General features: G+C 40.9%; 3 protein-coding genes across 5 annotated transcripts in view; 2 read left to right on the top strand and 1 right to left on the bottom strand.

Moving 5' to 3' along the window:
- Positions 1-2,204: 2,204 nt before the first annotated feature.
- On the bottom strand, positions 2,205-22,868 carry CASP8AP2 (caspase 8 associated protein 2). Its single transcript, XM_038133105.1, has 10 exons — positions 22,468-22,868; positions 21,347-21,422; positions 20,122-20,202; positions 18,273-18,373; positions 17,027-17,101; positions 15,724-15,839; positions 11,443-13,937; positions 7,515-10,446; positions 5,897-5,996; positions 2,205-4,551 (listed from the first exon to the last, which is right to left on the bottom strand). Exons 2-10 carry the CDS (start codon positions 21,393-21,395, stop codon positions 4,495-4,497), a joined length of 6,006 nt encoding a protein of 2,001 aa, XP_037989033.1. The 5' UTR covers positions 21,396-21,422; positions 22,468-22,868; the 3' UTR covers positions 2,205-4,494.
- On the top strand, positions 21,410-22,701 carry LOC119699104 (translation initiation factor IF-2-like). Its single transcript, XM_038132152.1, has 2 exons — positions 21,410-21,428; positions 21,932-22,701. Exons 1-2 carry the CDS (start codon positions 21,410-21,412, stop codon positions 22,699-22,701), a joined length of 789 nt encoding a protein of 262 aa, XP_037988080.1.
- Positions 22,869-22,935: 67 nt separating the features above from the next.
- Positions 22,936-24,981, top strand: part of MDN1 (midasin AAA ATPase 1) — a 92,218-nt gene continuing 90,172 nt past the window's right edge. For all 3 annotated transcript variants that reach the window (XM_038133103.1, XM_038133102.1, XM_038133104.1), the window contains exon 1: positions 22,936-23,164. In XM_038133103.1, coding sequence (XP_037989031.1) covers positions 23,063-23,164 — 102 coding nt within the window. In that variant the 5' untranslated portion in view covers positions 22,936-23,062. The remainder of the gene's footprint in view (positions 23,165-24,981) is intronic.

Here is a 24,981-nt window from a genome sequence, read left to right as displayed (position 1 = left end):
GCTTTAGCAGTAGAATAACAAATATTGTTAAAGGACTGCTCATAAAAGCTTGTTAATGGACCATAATTAATTGCGCATGAAAGGGAAGCAGGGTGAGGGCACAGGGATGGTGGTGCTTGTATTTGGAGAGAAGCAAGAATCTCTGGTGCCTCAGGACACTCCCTTGCCATAAGCTCCTGCCACAAACAGAAATCAGCTTACAGTGTGAATTGACAGCAGGCTCTGTGTGGATGTGGTGGGAAGGAATATATCCTGCAGATCAGAGACGGGACTTTGGCCAGTGGCAACTGGAATAGGCAACTGTGAGAAGCAGCACAATTGGAACCAGCACATCTTCATGCCTGACCTTCCCGGACCAGGAGTGACCTCCCTGCTAGGAAGCAGGAACATAGTGCTGGGGCAGGAGGAAATCACAGCCAAAGAGGGTGAAAGGACTGGTCCTGGTGGTTATTCAGTAAATCCCCATTTCCAAATCCAGTATGGGGCATTTACTCTGTCTTGTGTGTGACAGCAGGTCATCCAAGGGGTGACCTTGGATGTAGGTGTAGACTCAGGAATGAGAGGCTGGAAAGCAGAGACAGAAAGGGTCCTGGTCAATGGCAAGTTGAACACGAGTCAGCAGTGCCCTGGCAGCCAGGAGGGCCAACTCTGTCCTGGGGGACATCAAGCACAGCATGGCTTACAAAGTAAGTTCTTCTAGTATTAGATCCAAATACACTTTTGATAGCATTTCAGGTTTTGACATTCTTGTCGGGACTCACACATTTGAAAAACAGAAAAATATATATGTGGGAACTAATAGAAATCTTCTTATAACACAGACAGCAGCACTTCCTTGTACTAATACTTCACAATTCTGACATCACAACAAAGCTAACAGTACAGGGTAAAAACCACTTCAAAGTGCACATGCTTTCTGCTGTCTCACCAAACCCATCACAACTTGGATGTGAACAGTGAGCTGGACAACGGACTGCAGGCAAAGCAATACCAGTATGGGCATAATGAAATGCAAAGATGAAGCTACAGAATTTTAGCTTTAGCCTAAACCACTAACTGGTACAGTGTACTCTCACTGTCTAGAAATATCTTTGCTTATTAAAAATGTCACTTTAACTTTTTTCCATTTTACTACAGACAGTCATTACTGTTATTACTGGTATTAACTTGTTCCTTCTGGAGCAAGTTACCTCTCACAGGAAGCAGCCAGCCACCCCTGAAACTTTATCCATCTTTCCTAGCAAAGCCAATTCCAGTGATGAAATGCCTCAACTGATTTCATAGGGCCTTCTAAGAAATCCTTAACACTGTTCCTCAGCCTGCTTTATAACTGCTGCTTCCCTTCATGAAGACAAATTGCTAAAGATTAGTCTTCATCTGGTTTTAGAGTGAATACAATGAGAGGAAAGCCTTCATGGGAATAGCTATGTGTTGCTGGATTGACATCCAAGAGAAGTGTCCTGAGTTAAGACAACTGTTGTATGTACACCTTTAGCTGCCAACACACTTTGCCTTAGAGAGAATCCCTCAAAATTCAATGCCCAATGCCTCATGATTTCACTATCAACCCCATTCCCTTAATTTAAACTCTGGAAAATTTCTGAATACTCACATCCATTAAACAGAATCTTGTAAAAATATATGTGTTGGATAGAAGTAGCAAGTTGCAGTAAGACTTTTGAAGGGCCACCAGCTACAGTCTTTCAGTGAAAGGTCTTGAGACATAAAATGGTCTCCTTTGTAATATTCCACTCAACAATAACCCCATGTTTCCAGAAAAAAAAAGACTGAAGTTGTAGATCCTGCTTCATAAGTGGCTTAAGGGTTTTAAGTGGTTTGTGAAACTCTCAAATTTCCAGTCACATTCACTAAGAAAGAAGCAGTACGGACTCAGAGCAGTAATTACAGCAGAGCAGCAGCCGACAACTTCCATGTTTATTGGCCAGAACATCAACATAGTTACTCACTTATACAAACTAAGAGAAGTAAATTTTAATGCTGCTTCACAGCATGCGTAGCTGTCAAGCCATTAAACAACAGTTCTAGAAAATATTTTGATTTACCTGAGGTTTCACAAAGTAGACTGTAGAATTACATACAGTACATTTGGCATATACGTATCAAAATTCTTGTTGGAGAAATAAATTACAAACAATGGTACAAAACCACTCCAAGCCAACCTTTGTTCAACAAGAACATGTGTGTGAGTTTTAGAATTTTATTTTTTGTATTGCTCTTACAGTAAGCAAACTATTCAGTTTATACAAAATAAACCTGTAGTTTTATATACTTAAAAAATCATCTTTGGCTAAACAAAGCTCTTTCTATTTTTATACATATATTTATATATATACAAACATCAGATATTTTACATGACCACATAGGAACCTGTACACATAGATACAACAGAGAGAACATTAACCAAGTTTCACACTTTACAAAAAAGGAATTCAAGTCAGATCCAAAACCGTCAAACTCTGCCCCCATCACCTATACAGATATGAAAGTAAAAAAACACAGATATGGAATAAACAACTTTGTAATAAAATACTGCCTGCCTTGTTTGACGCAGAGAGGAAGCACTTAAGTGGAGAGATGTGACTTCCCTCAGTGCCTTCAGTATTGTGCACATGTTGATCTATAAGGATATGGTTAAAAGAACACTCTTAGGAGAGTCTGATTTTTCCACACACATGAACACTTCTCTGCAAACTGATTATTCTGAAAACAGTTTCAGTTAGATTTATGTCTCCAACAAATTAACAATTGTCACAAACTTTTGCTAAGAACAAGCACAGGCTGGTGCACCGATCCCCCACTTAAGTTACCAGGCACTGACAGCAAAGTACGGAAGGTGAGATTTGATCATTGAAAGCCAACATTTCAGAAACAAGCACAAAAGATGGAAGACTGCCAGAACTGACATCATCACCCACTCAAGTCGTTCCTTGTAACAGTTTCCAGAGCACTGCCTAAAACAAGGACAATGCACTGTTTGGCAGCAGGACAATCCATTCCATAGGTCACATGTACAATACTCCAACGGGGTCAGTGACAACATCACTGACAAATTATCTGATGGTTTATTAGAAAGAGAAGTCTGTCCCATTAGTTGGAGAGGGAACAAAAAACATGCTGACATTGAAGAAATGGCCACTGGACTCTGAAAAAGAGCCAATTCAATCCAAGTTGAAAGGCAATGCACTTAGGTGAGGGCTATTAAGTGAAGTCTAACTGCACTCAGCAGACGCTCTGACTGAATAAAGACTACAGTAATTCCAATCCTCCGTAGAAAATAAAACCTCAAAAATTAATTCATTAAACAAAACCCCTTGCAACTTCCAGGGATGTTTCTCAGAGAGAAGAAAAAACAAAACCTTTTTAGAAATTTGGGATAAACAGCAGTATGTATGAGATGTGTACAAACACACACACACACACTCTTTAGGTATGTTCTAGTAAAACTGGAAACAGTTATAACAGATTTTTTAAAAATACAACATAATGAATTTCTAATGCACTAAACTATGTGTAAAGATAGATGCAATTGCTGTCAAAACATGCCAAGTTGACAAGCTTTTGAAAACTGCTTGTTTTTATAGAAAAGTTTTGCTTCTGGTTATTAACTACAAAGTCACATTTTATGAAACTGTAAAGGTCTGTTTCTAAATTAATTTTTAAAAGAAAATCACTTCTCGATATTTAATTTTTTTAACAAAACAGAATGTTTATTATGTTGAAGACCTAAACAAAGTACCTTTTCCAGATGTAATACGGAACAGAAAAACATAATGGCCTTTCAGGAGGAGGGTTCATGTAAAGTAACATTTATGCCACCCTGCACACTGACTGCTCTGAAAACAGATTCTGTTAGATTTACATCTCTAGTAAGTAAACAATTGTCACAAATGGTTGTTAAGAACAAGTTGCAAGATCCACCTCTTCCTGAGCAACAGAATTCAATTACTAGATAAGCAACTTTTGGAATCATCACTATCATTGTCCTGCCTTGTTTTAAAAGAGAAAGACCTCACTTCTTAAAATATGTTCCACAGTCACCAAGATGACCTACCTGTCATTTTCCAGGATTATCTATCAACTGGATTCCAAAGCACTCTTACTTTTTAAGATCACAGTTTGACATCAGCACATGCAGAACTTCAACAAGTGAAGCAAGAGCCATCATTCCCACTCTTGCCCCTGTCTCCACCCACAGAACACCTTTACCTAAAAGGAGATAACCCCCTTGAAATGATACTGCCCCATGTGCAGTGTAAAAGCCCTTTCTTTCCTAGCGACTTGGTTTGTGAAGTTCCCTCTGTGTTACTCTGTTAAAGGAGTTCAGAGGAAACTCATACAAGTAAATACTAACAGTGCACTCAGTATTCTGACTTGGGTGCCTCCCTGTAATCCCACCATACGAATACAGTGGCTCCAGTCCATCCCTGCAGGTAACAGCTAAGCCCTGTAACCATGAAGAAACTTCGGTTGAGTCTACTTGCACTTGGATTTCTTGAACAGCTTCATTAACTGCTTGAATCTTTCTGAAACCTAAGAGAGGACAAAAAAATAAAGACATATCATTAAGGCCCCCAACTTCCATATCTACCAAGACAGACTGATCTGACATCCAAGTTTTTTTTAAGACCACCACTATTTACTTTGAAGAAATTTTATTAGGAGAATTTTAGGAGGACCATTAACAAATTAACTGGATCTAGGAAGTCTTCCTATACCTTTCACATTTGAAATAGCTCCCAGGTTAATCAAAGCCAGCTAGAGCCAACACAGGTTTAACACAGGTTTCCCTACAAGAAGGAGGAAAAAATTGAAGGCTTCAAAGCCAAATTAGCCTTGAATTTGCCACACATAACCGTGAGTAAGATGCAAATGTAAAGACAAAAGCTTATTTTGTACTCCACAAAAAGCACCATTTATTGGCTACTTCCTACCCTCTTGTACAATTGTTGCTTCAGGTATTTTTTGCTCATCATGGAATGATCTGCCTGACAGGGATTTTACATAACTGGTCGGTAGATCAGAGTAAAAGGCCTTTTTGCTGAACATAGCCATGGCTGAAGTAGTGGCCTCATTCAGCTCTAAGCTACTACTTTTTATTGCTGTATACATATTGCTATAGCATATTGATGATCCACCAAACTAACTGGGAAGAGAGGCATAGCTGCACAGATAACATTATTTTATCTAACCAGCCACCCCATCAGCTTCTAAACCCCACAAAAACTCTACAGCCATACAACACAAGATCCTAAAAGCCAAATCCCAATCATGCAGGATTTCCTAATGGAGTCAAGTCACAATGGAGTTTCTCCCTTTCTAGATTTACAGGATACATATTAAGAGAGCAATTCAACTCAAGTATAAAGTTAGATGCAAACCTCTGGAAATATTCTACATTCATTTGGTATCTGCATCCTTTGAAACTTTTACATTAAAAGGTGAAAGGAAAAAAAAAAAAACCCTTCATTAAAAATGTCCTTTCTGCACAATCATGATACATTTTTCTCAGGTCTAAATGGAATCATTTTTCTCATTTATTAAAGGTGTCCAAAGGCTTCAGGCCTCTCAAAATTGCCCTTCTTTATCTAAGTGCTGATCCAACAACAGAACAATCCTGTTGTACCTGGATTATGAGTGGAGCAGTTCCAATGTACCAACCAAACAAGCACTTAGGAATCCCCGTAACATCCCTATGTGTGTTTTTAAGAAGTAACAACTGGCAGAATCTAAGATTCTTTTTTCAGGAATCTCCCAAAAAAGACATGAGGAAAAGAAAACTACAGATTTGCAGAAGATCTCTAAAGATTTTTGTTAAACTGTAATTGTAAATGTAGGAATACTGCTGGGAGTATATAAAGGAACGATCATCACCTACCTGATTTGGGCTTTTGTTCAGCCTAGTGGCCAAGGAAACAAAGGTTTTGCTTGATGGTCCTTTTCTCTGACATTCCAGTAAAATTTCTCGGTCATCATTTCTACAGCAAAAATACATTTTTAAAACATTAATACATATAGTTTTGTAAATGTGCACCAACAAAATAATACATACAGGTATATATAAAATTCAGAGTATTTCCAAACTACAGAACACGAGTTCAAATAGCAGCCACAAATTTGTGTAGGATCCTTTCTTCTACCAGCACAGAGTAACAGGGTCAGTACGAACAAGCGGTAGAGATTACGTTCCCCTACTAGGAAGAGCAGGATTGTTAGAATACAGCTAGCCCCAAATCAAAGTCAAAGAGTTTTAAGCTTCTAAACCAGATATTTATCTTGAATTGAAATGAACTCAAATTCAACAGAGGTCAACAGTTCCAGCCTCAGTTTGCATGGCTGAACAGAAGCTTTCACCCAAGGCCCACTGATGTTTGACTTCTATAAGTGGTTTAATGTAACAAATATACTCAGAGCACATCAACTGCTCACATGAGAATAAAAAAGCTAGGACTCTATTCTGAAGTGTGTCACCAATTTCCTGTTTGTCTCATCAATGAATTTAGCCAAAATGTGTATAGACAGCAATTTTATTTGGCTGAAACCTATCATACTTCAACAAATTATACTTATTTTCTTCAACTTCAAAGAAAAATGTAATGACTAGTTATTTAAATAAGTGTCTTTTAAAAAAATAAACAAAAGTTCAAAGATAAACAAAACCTGAGAAACTGAAAATCTGGTCATATTCATAGAGAAAACTGTAAGTCTCTTTCTACCTTACTGATTTGCATATTAAAAAAATCAGATTAGCTTTTGCTGTCTTGTTTCTGTGAAGGAACTGATTTTCCTTTAAAATGCTACCTAGAAACTTACTATATCTGAACTATAGTTTAGAAAAGTCTGTCCTGAAAATTTTACAAACCCCTTTATGAAGCGTTCATTGTGTCAAGTTATAGCAAGAACAGCAAAACCTGCCAACTATAATTTCTTAAAAACAAGAATACACCACAATAATTTTGCATGTATTACTGACACGTAAATCAGAATATATTGAGTTGAATGGTTGACTGGTACTTTTCCACAGATTGAGCAGCTCAGACCCAAAACCAGAAAACTGTTCGCTCTCATGCCTTCCCTCAGAGGGGGAAATCTTTAGCTGCTCTTCACCAGTCACCAATGCCTTGTAGGAACATCAAGGATCTTCACCCCCTGCCAAGCCTGGCTGGAATTTTTGGATGGAAAAAATAAACCAGGCAGGGGAAATAATAAGGACATGGAGTGGATTACAGTAGGTCTTGTAACCTCGGCACATAAGCTTTCAAAACAAAAACCAAAAGGACTCCTGCTTTGGGAGATGTGGGTAAGAGATGGACATCAATCTGCTACAGCAATCCTGTATTGATAAAAGGAGGCTCCCATTCCCCTTTTTAGAGAAGGGTGTAGAGCTACCAAGTAACTTTGATCATTAGCTAAATACCCTTTTTTTCCCTCTTTTTGGTGTTTCACATGGTTTTAAAAAACCCTAAAGTAATCAAGCAGATCAAATCAGAAATTACCTTGTCCAGGAAACTACTACTTCTCCCTTCTTTTTAATGATGTTTTTGGCATAGAGGCTAGGTGATGATGGAGATGAAGCCAAGGGAGAAGAGTCTTTATTCTGCTGGTCATTCTTCTTACTGGAACATTGCTTGGGTGATGAATTTTTATCTTCAATCCTGACATTACCTTCATCACTCCCCTCACTGGCTGATTCAGTTCCTTTTCGTTGCCTTTTTGAATTGGAATTCTCTTTGACAGTCTCTTTTTTCCTCTTTTTATTAGTTTTATCATCTATACTTATCTGACACCCTCCACTAGTCTTTGAACTGGGTTTTGTTTCAAGATCACATTCACCTGCTACAGCCTCATTAGGAAGCTCTTCTGTTAGGTCTACAGGTGCATCAAAGCACTTTTCCAGTTCTTCCTTTTTATCACTGACTTCTGAGTTTCCTGTTGAAGTTTCCCGAGTCCCGTTATCTGCTCTGGATTCCACTGTATGACAGGAAGTTCCACCAACAACACCATCCGCTATGCATAACTTCATACTGCATCCAGCAAGAAAAGAATCTTGAGATCTAACATGCATTTCATTTATGTTTTCAGATACTTGCAATTTCTGTGCCTCAGATTGCTGAGAGCCTTTATCTGGGCTTTCAGCGTCACGGCTCTCTTTGTCTGAAGATTTTCTACAGGTTACAAGCAAGGCAGTAGTTTCTTCCTTTCCAATACTACTGTGTGACTCCTTCAGAGGCTGAGCTAAGGTAGGATTTTGTTCTTGTTCAGTGCTGACATGAGGCAGGTGATCCATCTTAACCAGATCTGGTTTGACAGTTTCTTGCACGGTGGCACTCTGGCTGTCCTTTTCTTTTCCCCCAGCTCTCATTTCTACTTTTCCAATCTTGGCTGAGGATGCCTGTGCCTCCTTCACTGGAGCCATCTGATCAGATGCTGGTGAGGCAGATGGCACTGCCCGCCGAATCTTTACAATAAAGTGATCATTGGATTTCTCCATGATTACTGCTTGCATTGGTAGGCTGGGGCGACACTGAAAACCAGGAGCAACAGGCCGACTTGTCCACGACGATGAACAACTTGATTTACTGCTTGAGTTATCAGATTCTAGAGCCAAATGAATGTCTTGTTCAGTGGCATCCTCCTCTCCAAGAAGTGCATCTTCGCTGTAATGTGCACTAACAACACCCTCTGGAGCTGAGGTAGAATTATTCTCAGGTTTTAGGAAGCTGAGGTGAGCATCTGATTTCAAAGGCGATGGAATCGTCAAGGAAACAGCCAAATCTTCAAGGAGGATAGAAGAAATACATGATTTATTCTTCTGTAAATTGCATTCATCTTCTTTGCACAAAGCGGAGTTTGTGGAAACCTCAAACATACAGCTCTCATCCAGCACATCTGGATCAACAGGCATTTGAGGCCTGGATGCTAATGAGGGAGCTCTCACAGGTGAAACAATAGTCCAACTGATATCCTCATCCAGTTTACAATCCATGCATGCCTCCTTTGGAGTGATGTCTTGCTCCAGTTCAGCAGTATTATCCCTGCATTTATGACTGTCTAAAAACTGTTTTTCTGGAGTCCTGAATTCACAGTCATTTCTGTTGATATTGCCACCATTTTTTTCCAAGAGATCAGAACCTTGTAACAAGCTTTTGAAAATTTCACCCATTTGAGCATCACTTACTAGATTAAATGTAAGACTGGATGCTTGTTGCTCTGTGAGAAGCTCATAACTAAGATCAGACTTGTTAGCATCTCTGGACAGCTGGAGTCCTTCCTTCTCATATTTAACACCCTTCAGTGGAGTAAGAGAGTTTTGTAAACTATTCTCTTTAGAGAGGTGAACTTTTGTTTGGGAATTTCTTGTGTTATCAATGGAATTAAGACATTTTGTAAAGGCAGTTTTTGGTGCACCTGTCTTATTTTTCTCATGGTGACAGTTAGATTGTTCATAATCCACAGTTTGTTTTGAAATATATTCTTCAGGCTTTTGAGAACCTTCTTTCAGGGACTTTTTTCTAGATCTCTCCACATCATTTTTATGATTGATCTTGTGGTTTTGCTTTCCGGCTCTTTCAAACTTCCCTTCCTCACTCTCATTCTCCACGTCACATAGCTTTATTATAATTCTCCTTATCTTTTCAAATAAGTAATCAAGCTGTTCATCTACAAATTTCCACAATTGTTTTTTCATATCTGATACTTGCTGGTCAAAAAGACGGTCCACTATTGCATTCTTTTTAACTTGTTTAAGTTTTGACTCTATAATATCACAGATATTCAATTTCAATGTATCACCTAATGCACACATCTTGGAAAAGTTCAAGTATCTTATTAATGCTGTAAAATTTATGATTCCAGATTCTATAATTCTGTGAAAATGCTGAACTGGGAAGTGTACTTTGAACTTCATATAACTTTTCCTCATCTGTTTTCGTATAGCTCTGAGCATCTGCATGATTTCTTGTATATTTGAAGGTTCAACAATAACATGAACTATTTTTTCAAGACAAGCAATGCTCACAGTTTTGTTTTTCTTCATATTCTTTGAAGATCTGAAGGTCTGATTTTTATGCCTCTCTCTGTTCTTTTGTGCACTTACTTGCACAGAAACAAATTTTCCATTATCTTCATTGCAGTGCACAGTTTTGCTATTTTGATTCTGCGGGCTGCTGGTCAAATTTCGTGTCTCAGAAGAAGCTTTTGGTCTTGACTTTTTTGTATTTTCAGAGCCTCTCTCTGGTTTAGATCTTTCTTTATCTTCATCACTACTTACGATTTCACCTTCTTCTATTTCATCTGAAGAGATACTCAACCGAGACTCCCTCTCTAAGTGCTCATCAGCCATGCTAACTGGCTTTTGATTTTCTTTGTTTACTTCCTTTGACAAGTTCTTTGAGGGACAGATGACAACAGTACTTTCAGGCATTAAATCTATAAAAAGAAAACAGTTTGCTAATCACCACAAAGAATGCAATTTTAAACAGATATTTTGAGAAAAACAAGATTCTCTTCTGTAGACTGATTATTCAGAACTGTTTGAACTCATGAAGCCTGAGCTATGAGTCTGGGTGGTTTGCTTCAGCAGTTGCCAGTTTAATATATTTTTTTGAGCTTTAAAGGGCAAATTAAGCTTTATTTTGAGCAAATTTTGAGTTTTAAGGGGCCTCAGCATTTCACCAAACACATGTGAACTTTCTCACAAATACATCAATTGGAAAGACAAAAATACAGCAGTTTTCATCAGTTTCAAATTTCTTCCCATTTACTTTAGCAAGTTTTCTGATTACTGTACCAGCTAAACTATAACTCTCACATCATTATGAACTAACATTTACATACAATAGTTGGCTTTTCTTTTAACAATTTAAAAACTAAAACAAATTGAGAACAAATGACCCAATAATGTTTTAATAATCCTGTACAGAGTTACACTCTGCAACATAAGAAACCAGATTTCAATGCCACTTTTCTAGTATGAAATATAAACTTTCAATAATTCTTTTTGTTTTAATTGCTGCAGGATGTTACAAGGAAGACTTAAATTCACAAATACAAGAATATTATCCTACTTAACTTTTGCTTCCACAATTTCAGAGAAAAACCTAAAGAGATCTAAGCAAAACTAGCCTCAATTAAGAAATGTGTATGCATTTTTTTCAGTAAGTTAATACAAAACTCTTATTTCAACCAGTCTTCTGTCAATAGTGACCAACTCCAATTTTAGAGCACTAATATTCAAATGGCTAAAATCCTGGCTGCAACATTAAATGCTGCCACCACTAACAAAAAGGACCACTGGGACATACACAGCTTAGGAAAACACAATTTGTATTTTTTAGAAAGCACTTAGAAGTAATTTCTGATTTCCATGAGAGGATATTCTAAGTTCTATGTAGATAATAAATTAGAATATACACATACAAATACCTTTGTTGTAAGTCTTCACAAGGCCTTTACAGGGACTTTCAATCTTCAGTGCTTTAGCCAAGGGACGTATTGGACTGTTCAGTGGGCTGATTGCCTTTGGAATATACCTCAAGTGATTGAGATCAATGCTCAGTATTGAGCTGTCATCATCAACAGAAACTGGGTTAGTTTCTCTCTCTTTAGTTACAGGACACATCTCACCACTGAGAGAAGATGCTGTTGCAGTACTGTTATCAGTTAGGTCTGGCCCCAGATCACAAGTATTCTGGTCAACTAGTGGTTCATCCTTATCACTTATCCTAGTTCTGTCCAGTGAATGAGATGTACTCGTATCAACTTCACAGATACTCTTTTCCTCAATGGGATAGTCAACATTTTCTGCAGCCAGGTGATCATCATCCCTAACTACTTCCATTAAAGAGTCTGGTTTTGTTCCACTGCTATCATCTGCAATGTCAGAGGACTCCAGGTCACCAGAACTTCTGGCTTCTGAGTCATCTAAGACAACATTTTGAGAGCTACTTTGATCTGCAGAGCTTTCTATGTCAGCAGCCAGCCATATTTTGTCTTCCTCTTTCTTTGCTGCTGACTCTGGAAGGTCTCCCATACTTGCACTTGCAGGTTCAGGTCCTGCTACTTCTGCTGCTGGTACATAATCACCCTGCATCTCACCTTCTGTCACAGGCAGCTCTTCACACCCTGCCACACTCCCTGTCACCTCCAGGGGCAAACATTCAGGGTGGTTCAGACCTGTCATTGCTGCTGTTTTTACTGAGGCTTCCAATTCAGCTGGATCACAAGCCTCTGCTGCTTCTGAAGGCGTTTCAGACTCCATCTCATCAGGAACCAGCACCTTTGCTGCTTCTGGCAAGGCTTGAGGCTGTACCTGACCCCCTTCTTCTTCTGGTAAGGTTTCTGAGCTTGGTTCATCAGCTGTGACTGCAGGCAATGCTTCAGCCTGTGCTGGATCTGCTGCTGCTTCCAAGGCTCCATTTTCAGAACTGACAGAAACAGGCGGTGCTGGTTCCATGCTGCTCTGAGCTGCAGTGTCCAGAACTTGTAGTGCTGAATGACTGTGCTCTGTGGGACCACAGTCTACAGGGTGGGCAGAATCGAAGAGTTCTGCTTGCAGTGTGAGCTCTGTACCTCTCTCATCAGTGGCCTTTTGGGAAGGTGTTTTAAGTCCATCCATTGCAGAGAGACATTGCTTCTTATTAGGAGAAAGAGTTAAATTTAGCTTTTCCATAAAGCTAAGTTTTAAGTCTTTGCTTTTTGGCCCAGTGTGATGTCCTTTAGTTTTGGGTACTTTATCATCTTTCAAGGTGCCTGCTACTCTAGATGTTTCTTCCAGCTTATAGGATTTGTTTCTCTCACTTTTTGTAACATGTGTACCTTTCTTGGAGTCTTTTACAGATTGGTGAGAAAATTCTTTTGCAACTTTTTTTTCATTTCTAAAATGTCTATTTTCATCCTGATCTTCTCTTTCCCTTTTCCTTTTTTCTTCAGTTCTGTGTCTTTCTGATTTGGAATGTGCTGTTTCCCATTCATGTCTACTGCTACTTTCCTTCAAGCGTCCATATTTATGCTCTCTGCTACTGGAATTAGAAGGTGAAGTCCTTCCTTCTCGAGAGCTATGATCATCCGTCCCCCTGTCTCTCTTGCAGTCAGCGTGTTTTACTTTTCTAGACTCTTCTGCACGACATTTATGTGATTCATGGAGACTCTTTGAATGTTCATTCTTGGAGTGTGGACTGCTTCCCCTGCTAGGCTTTCTTGGTTGTTCTTGCAGCTTCTCATTCGGTTTATTTTTTTGGCCAGCATGTTTTTCACCTTTATCATGTGTTTTAATGTCCTTTTTTAATACATTTTGTAATCTCTCATCAGCATACAATTCACCTCTTGTTTGAAATCTGTCCTTACCAGCTGCCTGTTTCTCCCAGGAAGAAACACCCCTTTCTACTCTTCTTTCCACACTTGGACTGCATTTGAGTTTCATGCCCTGACTTTTTTGTTGCAATTCATTTTTACTAGGTTTCTCTGAGAGGGTTTTCAGCTTCTGTTGAGGATCCAAATTCCCGTCTTCACTGTCCCCATCATTTCCAGAGCTCTGATGTACTTCTCTTTTGTATTTGCTGCCATTTCCCCTGCTGTGCTGTTCATTGCTTTTGGTTTCTTTTCTTTCCTTTCTGTTATCCTTGGTGGAGGTATGGTCATAGCTCAGCGCACACGTGTGAGCACCATCATTGCAGAGCTCCTCAGGAGGGTACCTCGGCAAAAGTGGAGCGCTCCTTTTCTCAGAGCCACACTTCCCACTGTCTGTGTTGTGAGAGGAGTAACTGTGGTATGCATCCTTTGAACAGTCATTTTTCATTCTATGCTCCATCTTCATATTGTCACCAAAATCAGAAGGTCTGAATTTGGAATCTTTTGTTTTAGTTGATCCTGGAAGGTACGTTCTGGTGAAAACACTCCGGTGGTTGGGAAATTCCGATAGCCTGTTTATAAAAACAAAAAAAGTTATGTTATTTTAAAATTTATTTAAACATAACTGAAGCTGAACTGCAATGAATCCACGTTTCTGTAAAAATTGTTAACACTTTCAATTTCAAGCTGAAAAAAAAGGGTGATATAAAAAGACATTTAATAATTTCCATCAGCACAGAACAAAAGAATGAAATTAATAGACATATTTTCCAAAAGAAATTCATCTAAAGAAAAATCAAGATTTATGAAAAAACAAGATTTATGAAAAAATACTGTATTGAGCCTAGTTAACAATTCAGTAATTCAAATTCAGCTCTCTCCCAGGGACAAAAAAAAAATTTAAAAAATTGTTCTATACAGCACTAAAGATAATTTAAAAACCATCAATAAGCAAATCAACTACCTTTGGGAATTGTTGCAAGCGCCAGAGAACAAGAAGCACATAATGATAACCAAGCCTCATCAAGGCCATATGCTACTATTGAGAAGTCATCATATTAAAAATAGTTTAAAAAAACAAATTAGAAAGGATATACATGTGTTATTAATGTAGTTGTATACAAGCTGTGTTTGTTTGGTTTTGTGGTTTTATAGTTGAGAGGGTTTTTTTTGAGATAAACACTAACAATTCCTTGAGAGATACTAACTTTGAAATAATCTTTACACACAGATGTATTGCTTAAGAAAAGCTAATTTACCATAAACCATGCAGCAGACAAGGCATGTTTCTAAGATCTCAAGATGCCAATTTCCCCACAATTTTCCATGATGGATGCTTCCAAAATACCTAGATCAAATACCTTGTTCACTAACTTTCACCACCATCAGATGATATTGAAATGGAGTTTGTGAAGTGTACAAAGTGGTCAAATATTCAAAACAAAAAAGTGTTTTTTAAAGAATTTAACTTAAAATTCAGAATACTGCACTCAAAGGTGTGAAAATGACAGCTGTTGTGTGAAAGCTGATGGGCTGAAAGAATTACACATGTCAAAACCTTGATCTCCATCAGACTGTGCCTGGTAATTCTCTGTATTTAGCAAAGAAACCTGCATAGGTTATATGCACGTAGCCTTTTAGCACAGGAACCTCAAAGGAACCTTCTTCACAACATGTTTTGGTGCAAGAAAATATCAAATGGCCAAAACAAAATACAAACAAACCAATGGTGTGTGACCCAAGTGACAAGGAGGTAACCTCCTTGGTAAGGATAAGTTGGCATCCTGAATCCCAAACCCCTGCTCTGGCTTTACATGGTTCAGAAACCTTACTGTCAGCTACTCTCCCATCCCTACTTCACTGTTTCAACTCCTTCCAGTAACATTAGTGGTACACAGAAATAACCAAGAATTCCCCAGTTGTTATCCCCCACCACTGGAGACAGGGATTTCATATCTTGCCGGGAAAACATGATATAATTTAGTTCTTCTCAGTTGTTGTCTGAAAAGTTCTATGGAATTACTATCTGAGGTCATAAAACACACACAACTGAGCTTCAAATCTAGTAAGATAACACTTTCAAACATGCAAGATGGTTAGATAACCCAAAAGGAATAGTGGGTTACAAACAAACAAAAATTCATGAAAATGGTCACCACTTGGACTCCTTCTTGGTTTCTTAAGTAGAAACCCAAGACCTCATCAGGCAAAGGAGATCTGTATTTCCTCTGATTGTACTGGTTCTAAACTACACAATAATTTACTAATTTCTTCTTAAAATACACACAAAAATTTCTAATAAGTATATGAACATGATCAGACCAAAAGCATGTTTTCAGTTCTACTGTCTATTTGTACCTTTGATGCAAATGACTGATTTCTTCATCCTTACGGTTAATTTCCACTCTTGCTGTTTTGATAAGGGCTGAAATATTCTTTTTGAGAGCCTGGTTTTCATTCTGTAGAATGATATTCTATTTTAAATATATATAAAACAGAGAGCAAGAGAGAGAGGGAGACAAAAAAACAATAATTAGCTTGGATATCCAACCATGTAATGAAAAACAGTGCAAGACAACCACTAGGAAAATGTCCCATCATTGGTAAAGTGACAGTAAAACATATATAAACCCTTTCAAAGAAATCAGAATTATTGAGATCCAAAAAAGTTTGTGGGGTTTCTTTTTTTTGTAACATTACTCACACTTATGCTTCTGTTTGTGGTCTTGGTAATTATTTCAAACATTTCAAGCACACAATTTAGTGGAATTGAAATATGCCATAAAACAAGTGAGCTAAAAAATTATAATCCACCTCTTTGCTTCATTCTTTTAGTCATTTATTTCTTTCTTGGTCATTGCATCAAATGAGAGATGTAGCTCTCAAGCACTTTCAGAGAAAGAGGGTAACTGTATTTCTTTTAAGGTATCAAAATCAACTTTGGGCGCTTTATCATTCTAGCATTTCTAGGTATGATATTCTAGAACTCTGTCAACCCTAGAAATAGTCCTTTCTCTTGACAATTGTCCTCAGCAAAGCCTGCTCAGAAAGGCAGAGAAGTTTTGCAAAAACAATACAGAAGAGTCACAGAGCAGCAGCTGCTTACCACTGCAGACCTTAGAACCCTGGGGAGCTATGTGCAATAGGCAGTAGAGCACACTGCAGAACTGCCCCAAATAATCCAGCTCTAGAGAATGGCACAGCAGGGGAACACCAGCTGAAGCTGAGGAGCAGTTCAGACTTATCAGAATGGCACTATGCTCAAAGCAACACAGACATCTGCTTCCAGTTCTAATGACAGCTCAGGTGCCTTTACAGCCCTGTCCCTGGAGCATTAAAAAAACAAGAGTACTGGATACCTTTCTGATAACTATTCACTTGACACATTTACTTTCTAATTAGGAAGACAGAAGATGGCTTTTAACCAAATAAAGTCTTACTGCACACAACATTGTGAAACATTAATTTACCTACTGATCTTGTCAGTAGGCTATCCCCACCAACCATCCTATGCAGACCAAGCCCCTAACATCCACAGGAATGCTTTACAAAACATCCATGCAATGGATCAGGTCTGGAAAGCATATGAAATTGCTTTCTCAAAGCAAAATTCAATTTACTTTGCATGAACTTGACAATATATCCCTTTGAACTACAATACCTGTGCCTGTATTTCTTTAAATTTCTTCATCAACTCTTTAATTTGCTGCTGACATTTTCCATATTCTGCCTGCAACTGTCAAAGAGAGAAGAATTCACAGCACAGAAATGGACTTAATTATACAGAAGAGTTACTTCTCTAGATCTATAGTTAGTTAACACATTAATGTATATTACAAACCTCTGTTTTTCCCCCAAAGGAACATATGAAGGCCATATTGAAACAAAAGGCTTCAATATGCTCCAATTGGTATGCAGGTCTCTAAAACAAGCACTCAGATAAGAGGAAATCTATGTGTGCTTGCCTCACAGTAAGAGGTTAATAACAGGAAGCCATATTATTGTGAAAATAAAGTCAAAACTACCAAGGACAAGGAATTCTGAGAGCCAAATAGATTAGGACTCTCTAGACAGATCTCATGTAACACAAAACAGGTAAGTAAAAACACAACAAAAAGTTACTACAACAAACTTGGACTGCAAAAATGGACTGCAAAGGACATAATCCTGCTGAGATCACAATGTCAAGTAAAATAAATTTGGCATGAGCTCTTCTTTACAGGTAGATAGTGACAAACTTTTCACAGGAGAATGGACAATTTCCATTCAAACAAACAGTCAACAACTTTCAAACTTACAAAGTGATATTTTCCTCACTCAGCAGAGTCCTGGAGGATTCACTCCTACTTATTCTGTAACATTTGTTAGTTCCTGTCCCTTTCATGCCATTTAAATGTGTCTTACAGGCCAGGATTGGTGATGCTGCTTAAGTGAGCATTGTCTTGGTTTGCTAGAAGCAGTTACTTACTGCATGGTCACATTCAGTCTCAAGGACAGAATTTAACAACACGTAAAATAGATCACAGATTTATCTGCTTTACTCTGGTAAAACTTGTTGGGAGAAATGTCAAGACTAGCTTTGTATCAGATGTCTGACCAGATCCTTGACTACAGGGAAACATCAGTACATTTTCCCATAACACAGCTGATAAAAGAATTGCATGCAAATGATGAGAAATGGGAACAGATCATGTCACAGAGCGACAGATTCAGTTGTTCAGATGAACTTGTTGTTTTAAGAGTTTATTAGCACACTCTTGTTTTTACTTATTCAAAAAGAGCCTATTTTTCCTACAATGTGAGCATGCTGACAACATTTTCTGTACTGTACTTTTCACACAAGGAAATTAGGAACAAAATTCCCCCAAAAACACCAGAAGTTTTTTTTTTTCCATATTAACACATACCTCATCATAGGACGCTTTCTTTGCAGTCCCCTCTTCAATTAGTATTTCATCAAATAAATTTAAGCTGCTTCTAGATGGTGTAGTATTTGGAGCAAAATTGTCTATATAAAGAAAAAGAAAATGGTATTTTTCTAACCACGTTGCGTTGTGTACACAGTTCTATACTGCCTGTGCATTTTGGTTTCACTTCTTGTACTTACAAGGTAACAAGACAAAAAGTAATTATTACATGCTCACATCATACCATGTTGCAATAAGGTACAGAGATATCTTGAAATAGCCATCTGTAAGTGAAATGAAAGTGAAACCAAAAAAACCCTTAAACAATCAAAACCAACTGACAAGCCAACACCCAAACACCCAAATTATTTAATTATAGTGCTTTTTCCTCAAATCAGCCTGCGTGCCCTGTTCAACAAATACACTTAACTGACAGGAGCTGGCTTATAACCCCCCTGAAATACAGATGCATTTGCAGACAAATAAATGAAGTCAGCTATCAAAACTGTGCTTCCATCCTGTGGAAAATACCATAATGCAAAAAGTATTAGTAACACAATGCAAGAGATTAGCACACTGCTCTTATCTGTACAGAGCAAAGATCTCACCAGCCCTCTCTGCAAATTTAAAAAACCAAGGTCACTCAAAACTGGACTGTATAAAATGTTTTTACTGCATTGCTATTCCTCCTTGTGTCTCTAATGTTTACTTAACAATGCATCTCCATATAAGAAATATGAACTTAAGAAATACAAAATGCAAAATGAGAAAAAGATATATAGATGCTTTATGTCTGTAGGATGTAGTACAGTTTTTCATAAAAATTCAATGGTCTTACAGCAGCAATATCAGGAGAGAAATAACTGCTTAAATACTAGAAACAGAATTTCATTAAACAGTACTCTAAGGCTCATAAAAAAGAACATGTGCTGAATCCATTTATTTCTCACTTTTAAAGACGTTTAAAGAGGCAATTAATTTACATTAGCATGTTGTAAGAACACAGTTTGTGGTAACTGGCTCAGCCTCATCCCCGGTGGGTACAGCTGTGAAAAGCAGGAGAGCAGTACTGAAAGCAATGAGACCTGGAGGTGCACTGACCAATCACCAAAGGAACGGAGGGCACTCAGGGGCAATGCATGAACAATCAGGGGTATAAAAGGTTGGGCTAAAGAACAAGAAGGGCAGATACTTGCAGCCTTCTGATGTGATATGATGTTACTCTCTATGGGGAGATGCCTGAAGCCTTCTGATAAGGTATGGTGTTACTCTGTATGGGGAAATACTTAAAGCCTTCTGGAACTGTGTGGTGATACTTTGTGTATCCTGGCTGTCTGGACTTCACATGTGCTGTGGCATATGCTGCAACAGCATGTCAAATTATTTGGACAGTAACAAAAGGTTTAAAGAATATCCTGAATTTACTGTATCACATTGAAAGTAAGTTTTGGATCTCTCCCTGGGGATTTAGTGATCAGTGACTGTTGGATCTGATCCTGAAGCTTACAAAAACACAAAATAAAGGTGTTTTTTCTAAGGTAAAATGTCCTACTATCAAGGCACAGATAAAATAGCTAAGGTTTTCTGCACCCCTTTATGTGCTCAAGTATCTTCAAATAGCCAATATCAGAGGAAAACTGTCTTTCATTCATTCACCTAACAGATTTAAGAGATCTCTGCTGCATTTATACAGCTTAATATATATCTCTTGAATTTAAACAAGTTGCTTGCTGAAGCATAGCTTACACCAGCTAAATGTAAAGTTAGAACTAAATATTGCTTTATTTGAAATCAGCCTAAGAAGCAGAGACACTGCAATATGCTAAGCAGTGAGACACAATCAACCTACCAGAAACCGACAAACTGCTGTCCAAGCCATCATAAATATCCACGGAGCTCTCATCTCCTTCCCTGAAGGGCGAAGCTTCAGCTAAAGCAATGAAGAAAAAAAAAAAAAAAAAAGGCCAAAGTAATCATTTAGTAAACTGCAAACTCTACCTTTCCCATAAAGTAAGTGTAGCTGCAATCGTATACCAGTAGAAAACAGCAGAAGTAATAGTACAGACCAGTAAAAGGGGAATTTTGCCCAGGAAACTACTGCTACTGGGGAGAAAAGATCAGTCACCAGGGAGCAAAGACAGTCTTGTAAGACCAGTTCATAAATACTACAAGAACTATGCATAAAGCAAACTATATGGCAGATAGATCAATTTTACTTAATTTATAATTTTAAAATCTAACTTTGAAACTGTTTTCTAGAATACACTAAATACAAAACTTATATAACTCAAAACCAAAAGATTTGGTATGATAAAACCACCACTGTTAAAGAAAATACTTCTTGCTAAAGAGAGAATGTTGTAGCAGTCTATATCATAATACCAACAACTTACTTTAGTATTGCCATCTACTAACACACTAACTGGTTCTGTAAATGTATTTTGATCTAAATCATCCCAGTCTCTCTTCATGTCTTTTTGCAATGCTTCTTATCACTCTCATGTCCTCTAGGTGAACCTTTTAATTTCTGTAACAAATATTCTTTCTATAAAGAAAAATATCAATATCCAGAGTCCTTCTGAGGCTGGGAACCCCCCAAATATGTGTTAAATCAACCAACTGTGGAAAGGAAATAAAGAGTACCTTGATTATGGGTACTGTGGCAGTTACTGTGATTACCTTGGTAAAGGTAATGGTAAACCTTACCCGTACTTATAGGTACCATAGCAGTTGGTAGCACATTGGCTCTTGCAAACAGCAAACAAAGGAGCAATGCCCCTAACTGTTCAAATGCAAGCTTCATTAAGATACAGATGAAGGTTAAATTATACACTGCGAGATCATTCAAAACAAAGATCCAGAAATCCAAAGTACACGTGTATGGTTTCAAACACAAACTTACTGATGGGATATGGCTTGTATGATATTGTGACACAACCATTCAACATTTGATGCTCATCAGTATTTGTCACAACTTCAGATTTGTTTCTGAAGTTATTTCTGGACTTATGTACTTGCATAAGACTGCTTTCACTAATTCCCCACAAGCCAGAAAGCCATCTAACACTTCTTACCACTGTAGCGGATATCGTACAGTCCCAGTCCATCCTCATCCGCTGCCATGATACAAACTCCCTATGGCTTCCCCATCTACAAGTAAAATATCAGAGCAAAGGGAACCAATTAATCGACAATTTCAGAACAGCAACATAGAGCAGCAGCATCTTGAGTTACATGAATTACACCTGAGCTATATGTGGCCCTTGTTCTTCAGTAAAATCCAGCACTAGAGTAAGAAAACTCTTGGATGAAGGTAACAAGAAATGTAAGAAGTTATCTGTTACTTGAATAAGCAGCCTGAAGATGTACAACTGGCACTTATTGATCCTACAAAGAAATTTTGATATGAAAATCAGCACCGCATTCTATGAACAGGTTATCCGAACATGCAGCTTACCCAGTTAAAATAATCTGATTCGATAATTCTGATTTTTTTCCCTACTGGCCATTTAAAAGCAAATTCCCGTTGTCTGATACCACCAGCCAGAGCAGTGCCGGGCCGGGGGGCTGGCAGGGGGCAAGGCAGAGGCGCTGAGCAGCCCCCAGCCCGTTCAGAGGCAGCAGCTCTTCTTCACTCGCTCCCAGCCCTCCCTGCACAGGCGGGAAGGGGCTCCCGCCCGCCCCAATTCGTGCCGCGGCGGAAGAGCCGGGGCCCTCCCGGGGGTCGGGTGGGGGTAGCCCCGGCCGGGTGGCGGGCAGGCTGTGCCCGGGGCGCGGTGCGGCGGGGCGCGCGCAGGGCCGGCAGCGCTCACCGGCCGCCGCCGCCGCAGGCCAGGCGCGGGGGGCGGGGCCAGCGCCGCGCCAGCCAACGGCCGCAGCCGCACGGCGCGTCCGCCGCCGTGACGCCGGCAAACCCCACCCCCAGCCCCGAGCAGTTGGCGCCAAAGTAAGGCGCGCGGGGCGACCGCGCCCCGCCCCCTCCGCTGTGGCCCCGCCCCCTCGCCCCTTCCCGACCGCGGGCCCCATCCCGGCCCAGCCCCGAGCGCGGGAAATCGCGCGCCGCTCCCGGCGGGACGAGCCGGGAGCCTCCCGCCTGCTCCGGCCCGGAGCTGACGGCAATCACTGGTCACGTCGGCCTGGGCCGCGGCCGCCGGAGGTTGCCCGGGGCTGTGCCGCACGACACACGCGCGCTTACCTGTTGTCTTTCCGCGCTGCTGCGGCGGCGCTCCCGGGAAGCCCAAGGTTTAATCCCGGCGGCTGCTGCTGTCGGCGATCCCGCTGCCAAACCCCTGCAGGGACATCGTTACCGCCCGACAGCCGCGCTCGGCCTCCGCGAGCGGCTGCCGCCGGGGGCGTAACGCTCCTGCCGCCCGAGCCGGGGCCACCCGCTGCCGCGTCCGTCAGCGCCCGCCCTCGGCCGCCACCCTGACCCAGATTTAAAGGGCTCGCGGGCGGGCGAGTCCCGCGGCAGCAGCGGCAGATGGCTCTCCGGGGAGCAGAGAGCAGGGAAAGCCAAGGGCACGGCGAACGCAGCCCCCCACGCGCGGGGCTCCAGCGCTCGGAGCCAGCGGGAGAGCCTCGCTCCGCTCCCGGACGGCGCCCGCGGCGGGAGGGGGGTGGCGGCGCGGTGCACGCCGGGAGCTGTAGTCCGGCAGGGCGGGGGGCGGCGCGGGGCGGTGCGGCGGCCGCGCTTCCCGTGACGGCGGCGGAGCGGAAGTCGGTGGTGCCGCGTCCGCCGCACGTGCTGCGCGGTGCGCCCCTGCCGCCGCCGCGGGACAAGCGGCAGCGGGATGGCGGCCGAGCTGCGGCTCCGCCTGGCCGAGCCCCTGCAGCTGGTGGCGCGCAGGAACGAGAAGAGCGGCGTGGAGCTGAGCAGATTCGTGGCCAAGCAGGTGAGGAGCGGGCGGTGCGGCGCGCGGTGGCAGCCCCCGGGCGTCCGTACTCCCGCCGTCAGGGAGGCTCTCGTAGCGGCCACTGTGGAGCGAAGGGAGCGCACCCCTCTGCCTCCCCCGTGCCGCCATCTCCTCCCGGCAGCTCTGTGTGTGCCCGACTCCCCCGGCCGTCCCTGGCCCTCGGGCAGCCGGCGGGAGCTGATCCCCGCTCTCTCCCTCTCTCTCTCTCCCTGGTTCTTGCCGTCCTCTCGCGTTTCGGGGATGCGCGGGTGCAGCCCATGAAGAAGGTCCTCTTCTGTCTCCTGGTACCCATCCTATTGCGTCTCGGCCCGCAGTTAAAATCTTCAAGCCATTCCATGCCCCCTAAGGTGACTCCGGAAGCGTGACAGCGAGCGGTGGTATTTTGTTATCAAGCTCTGAGACAGTAACTAGTCTCTGCCCTGCTGCTGTTTTGCGTGTCTTCTTTAATTACCTTAAAACAGCACGTGGGATAAAAAAGGCATGGATTTTCTAGGCTTTGCTTTGAGGGATTTTTTAAAAATCACAGTCTCCAGATTGCAGTGATGCTGAAAACATGGTCCTATAGTCACCTTCATGCCTAGGCTGCCTTACCTCTGAGAGGCACCCCTGCTTTCTAGGAGAGTTAAGACCCATCTCCTTTCTTGCTCTGAAATGCTTGAGAACATGTCGTAACAGGATATCAGCACATCAGATATTGTTTTATTAATACTTTTCGTGATAGAGGTTTTGAAGCCCCTTAGATGTGTACACATTTTGGGGCTCAAAGTCTCTGTTTCTCTTTGAGTGTCTAGGAAATGTCCCAGTTGTTTGAACATGAAAAGTCGGAAGTATCATATTTTTTCAGAACATTGGCTTTCAGCCTGAGTTGCTGTCGCAGTTATGGTTGGGGAAGGCTTTCATACTGGTACTCTAGGTTCTTTGTTGGTAGACAGATGGCTCTTTCTTCTGTCTCTGCAAATCACAGGATCAAAGTAAAATTGACATGAATATACAGTCCTGAGTGGAAGCTAATTTGTGGGAAGCAGTGATGAGGAGTTGCTTTTCAAGAGAGGGAAGCTGCTGTGAAATGGAAAGGGGGATGATGTGGATACAAGTTGTAGCAGACAGATGGAGCAGCGAGCCAGAAGTGAGTCACCGAGATCCGAGCTTGGGAAAGACACTGTGCCCTTTCCCTTTCGGTGACAGCTCGGAGAAATGCTTCAGGTTTAAAAGCCTTGCTGGTGGAAATTCCTAAAGAGTGATTGTATAGAGGGAGCCTGGAACAGCGCATTATTTAACAGTGGCACATCCTTTTGAAAACTGAATTGCTGTTTCCAGGATTGGAAGCTACAGCTCTAGGATTATTTTAAGCTTGTCTTGCCAGTAAACAAAACCATCTCTAAACGTCATACCTGCTTTGTATATAACCTAGGAAGCAGGCATTCTGGAAATGTAGAGCTCTCTTTGCTCTACAGCTTTGTTATGTCTTTCTGGCAACATATTTCTTCAACAGTATTCCATGAAGGAATGAAACTTGCTCACAACTGGAGCAAGTAAGGAGCAGTCTTTTGAGGTTCATAGTACGGCACAGTTCATGTGGCCATGGAAGGTTTTGTTCCCCGTGTTTGGCTATGGGATAGAATTAGAGCCTTTTCTGTAAAGTATTTGTATATACCATGAACTCTGCAAAGACACAGCAAATTTCTGTACTCTTAATGAGAAAGATGGGATGAAGAGCTCTCATCTTTGTTCCACACATTTACATTTTTGAATAATTTAAGCAAACCGTAGGAGCAATAGGTCTCCACAAACTGCTG

This window comes from Motacilla alba, chromosome 3, assembly GCF_015832195.1.
Source record: "Motacilla alba alba isolate MOTALB_02 chromosome 3, Motacilla_alba_V1.0_pri, whole genome shotgun sequence".
Lineage (NCBI taxonomy): Eukaryota > Metazoa > Chordata > Aves > Passeriformes > Motacillidae > Motacilla > Motacilla alba.
The sequence above is the reverse complement of the archived record's forward strand: the minus strand, read 5'-3'. Positions and strand labels throughout refer to the sequence as shown.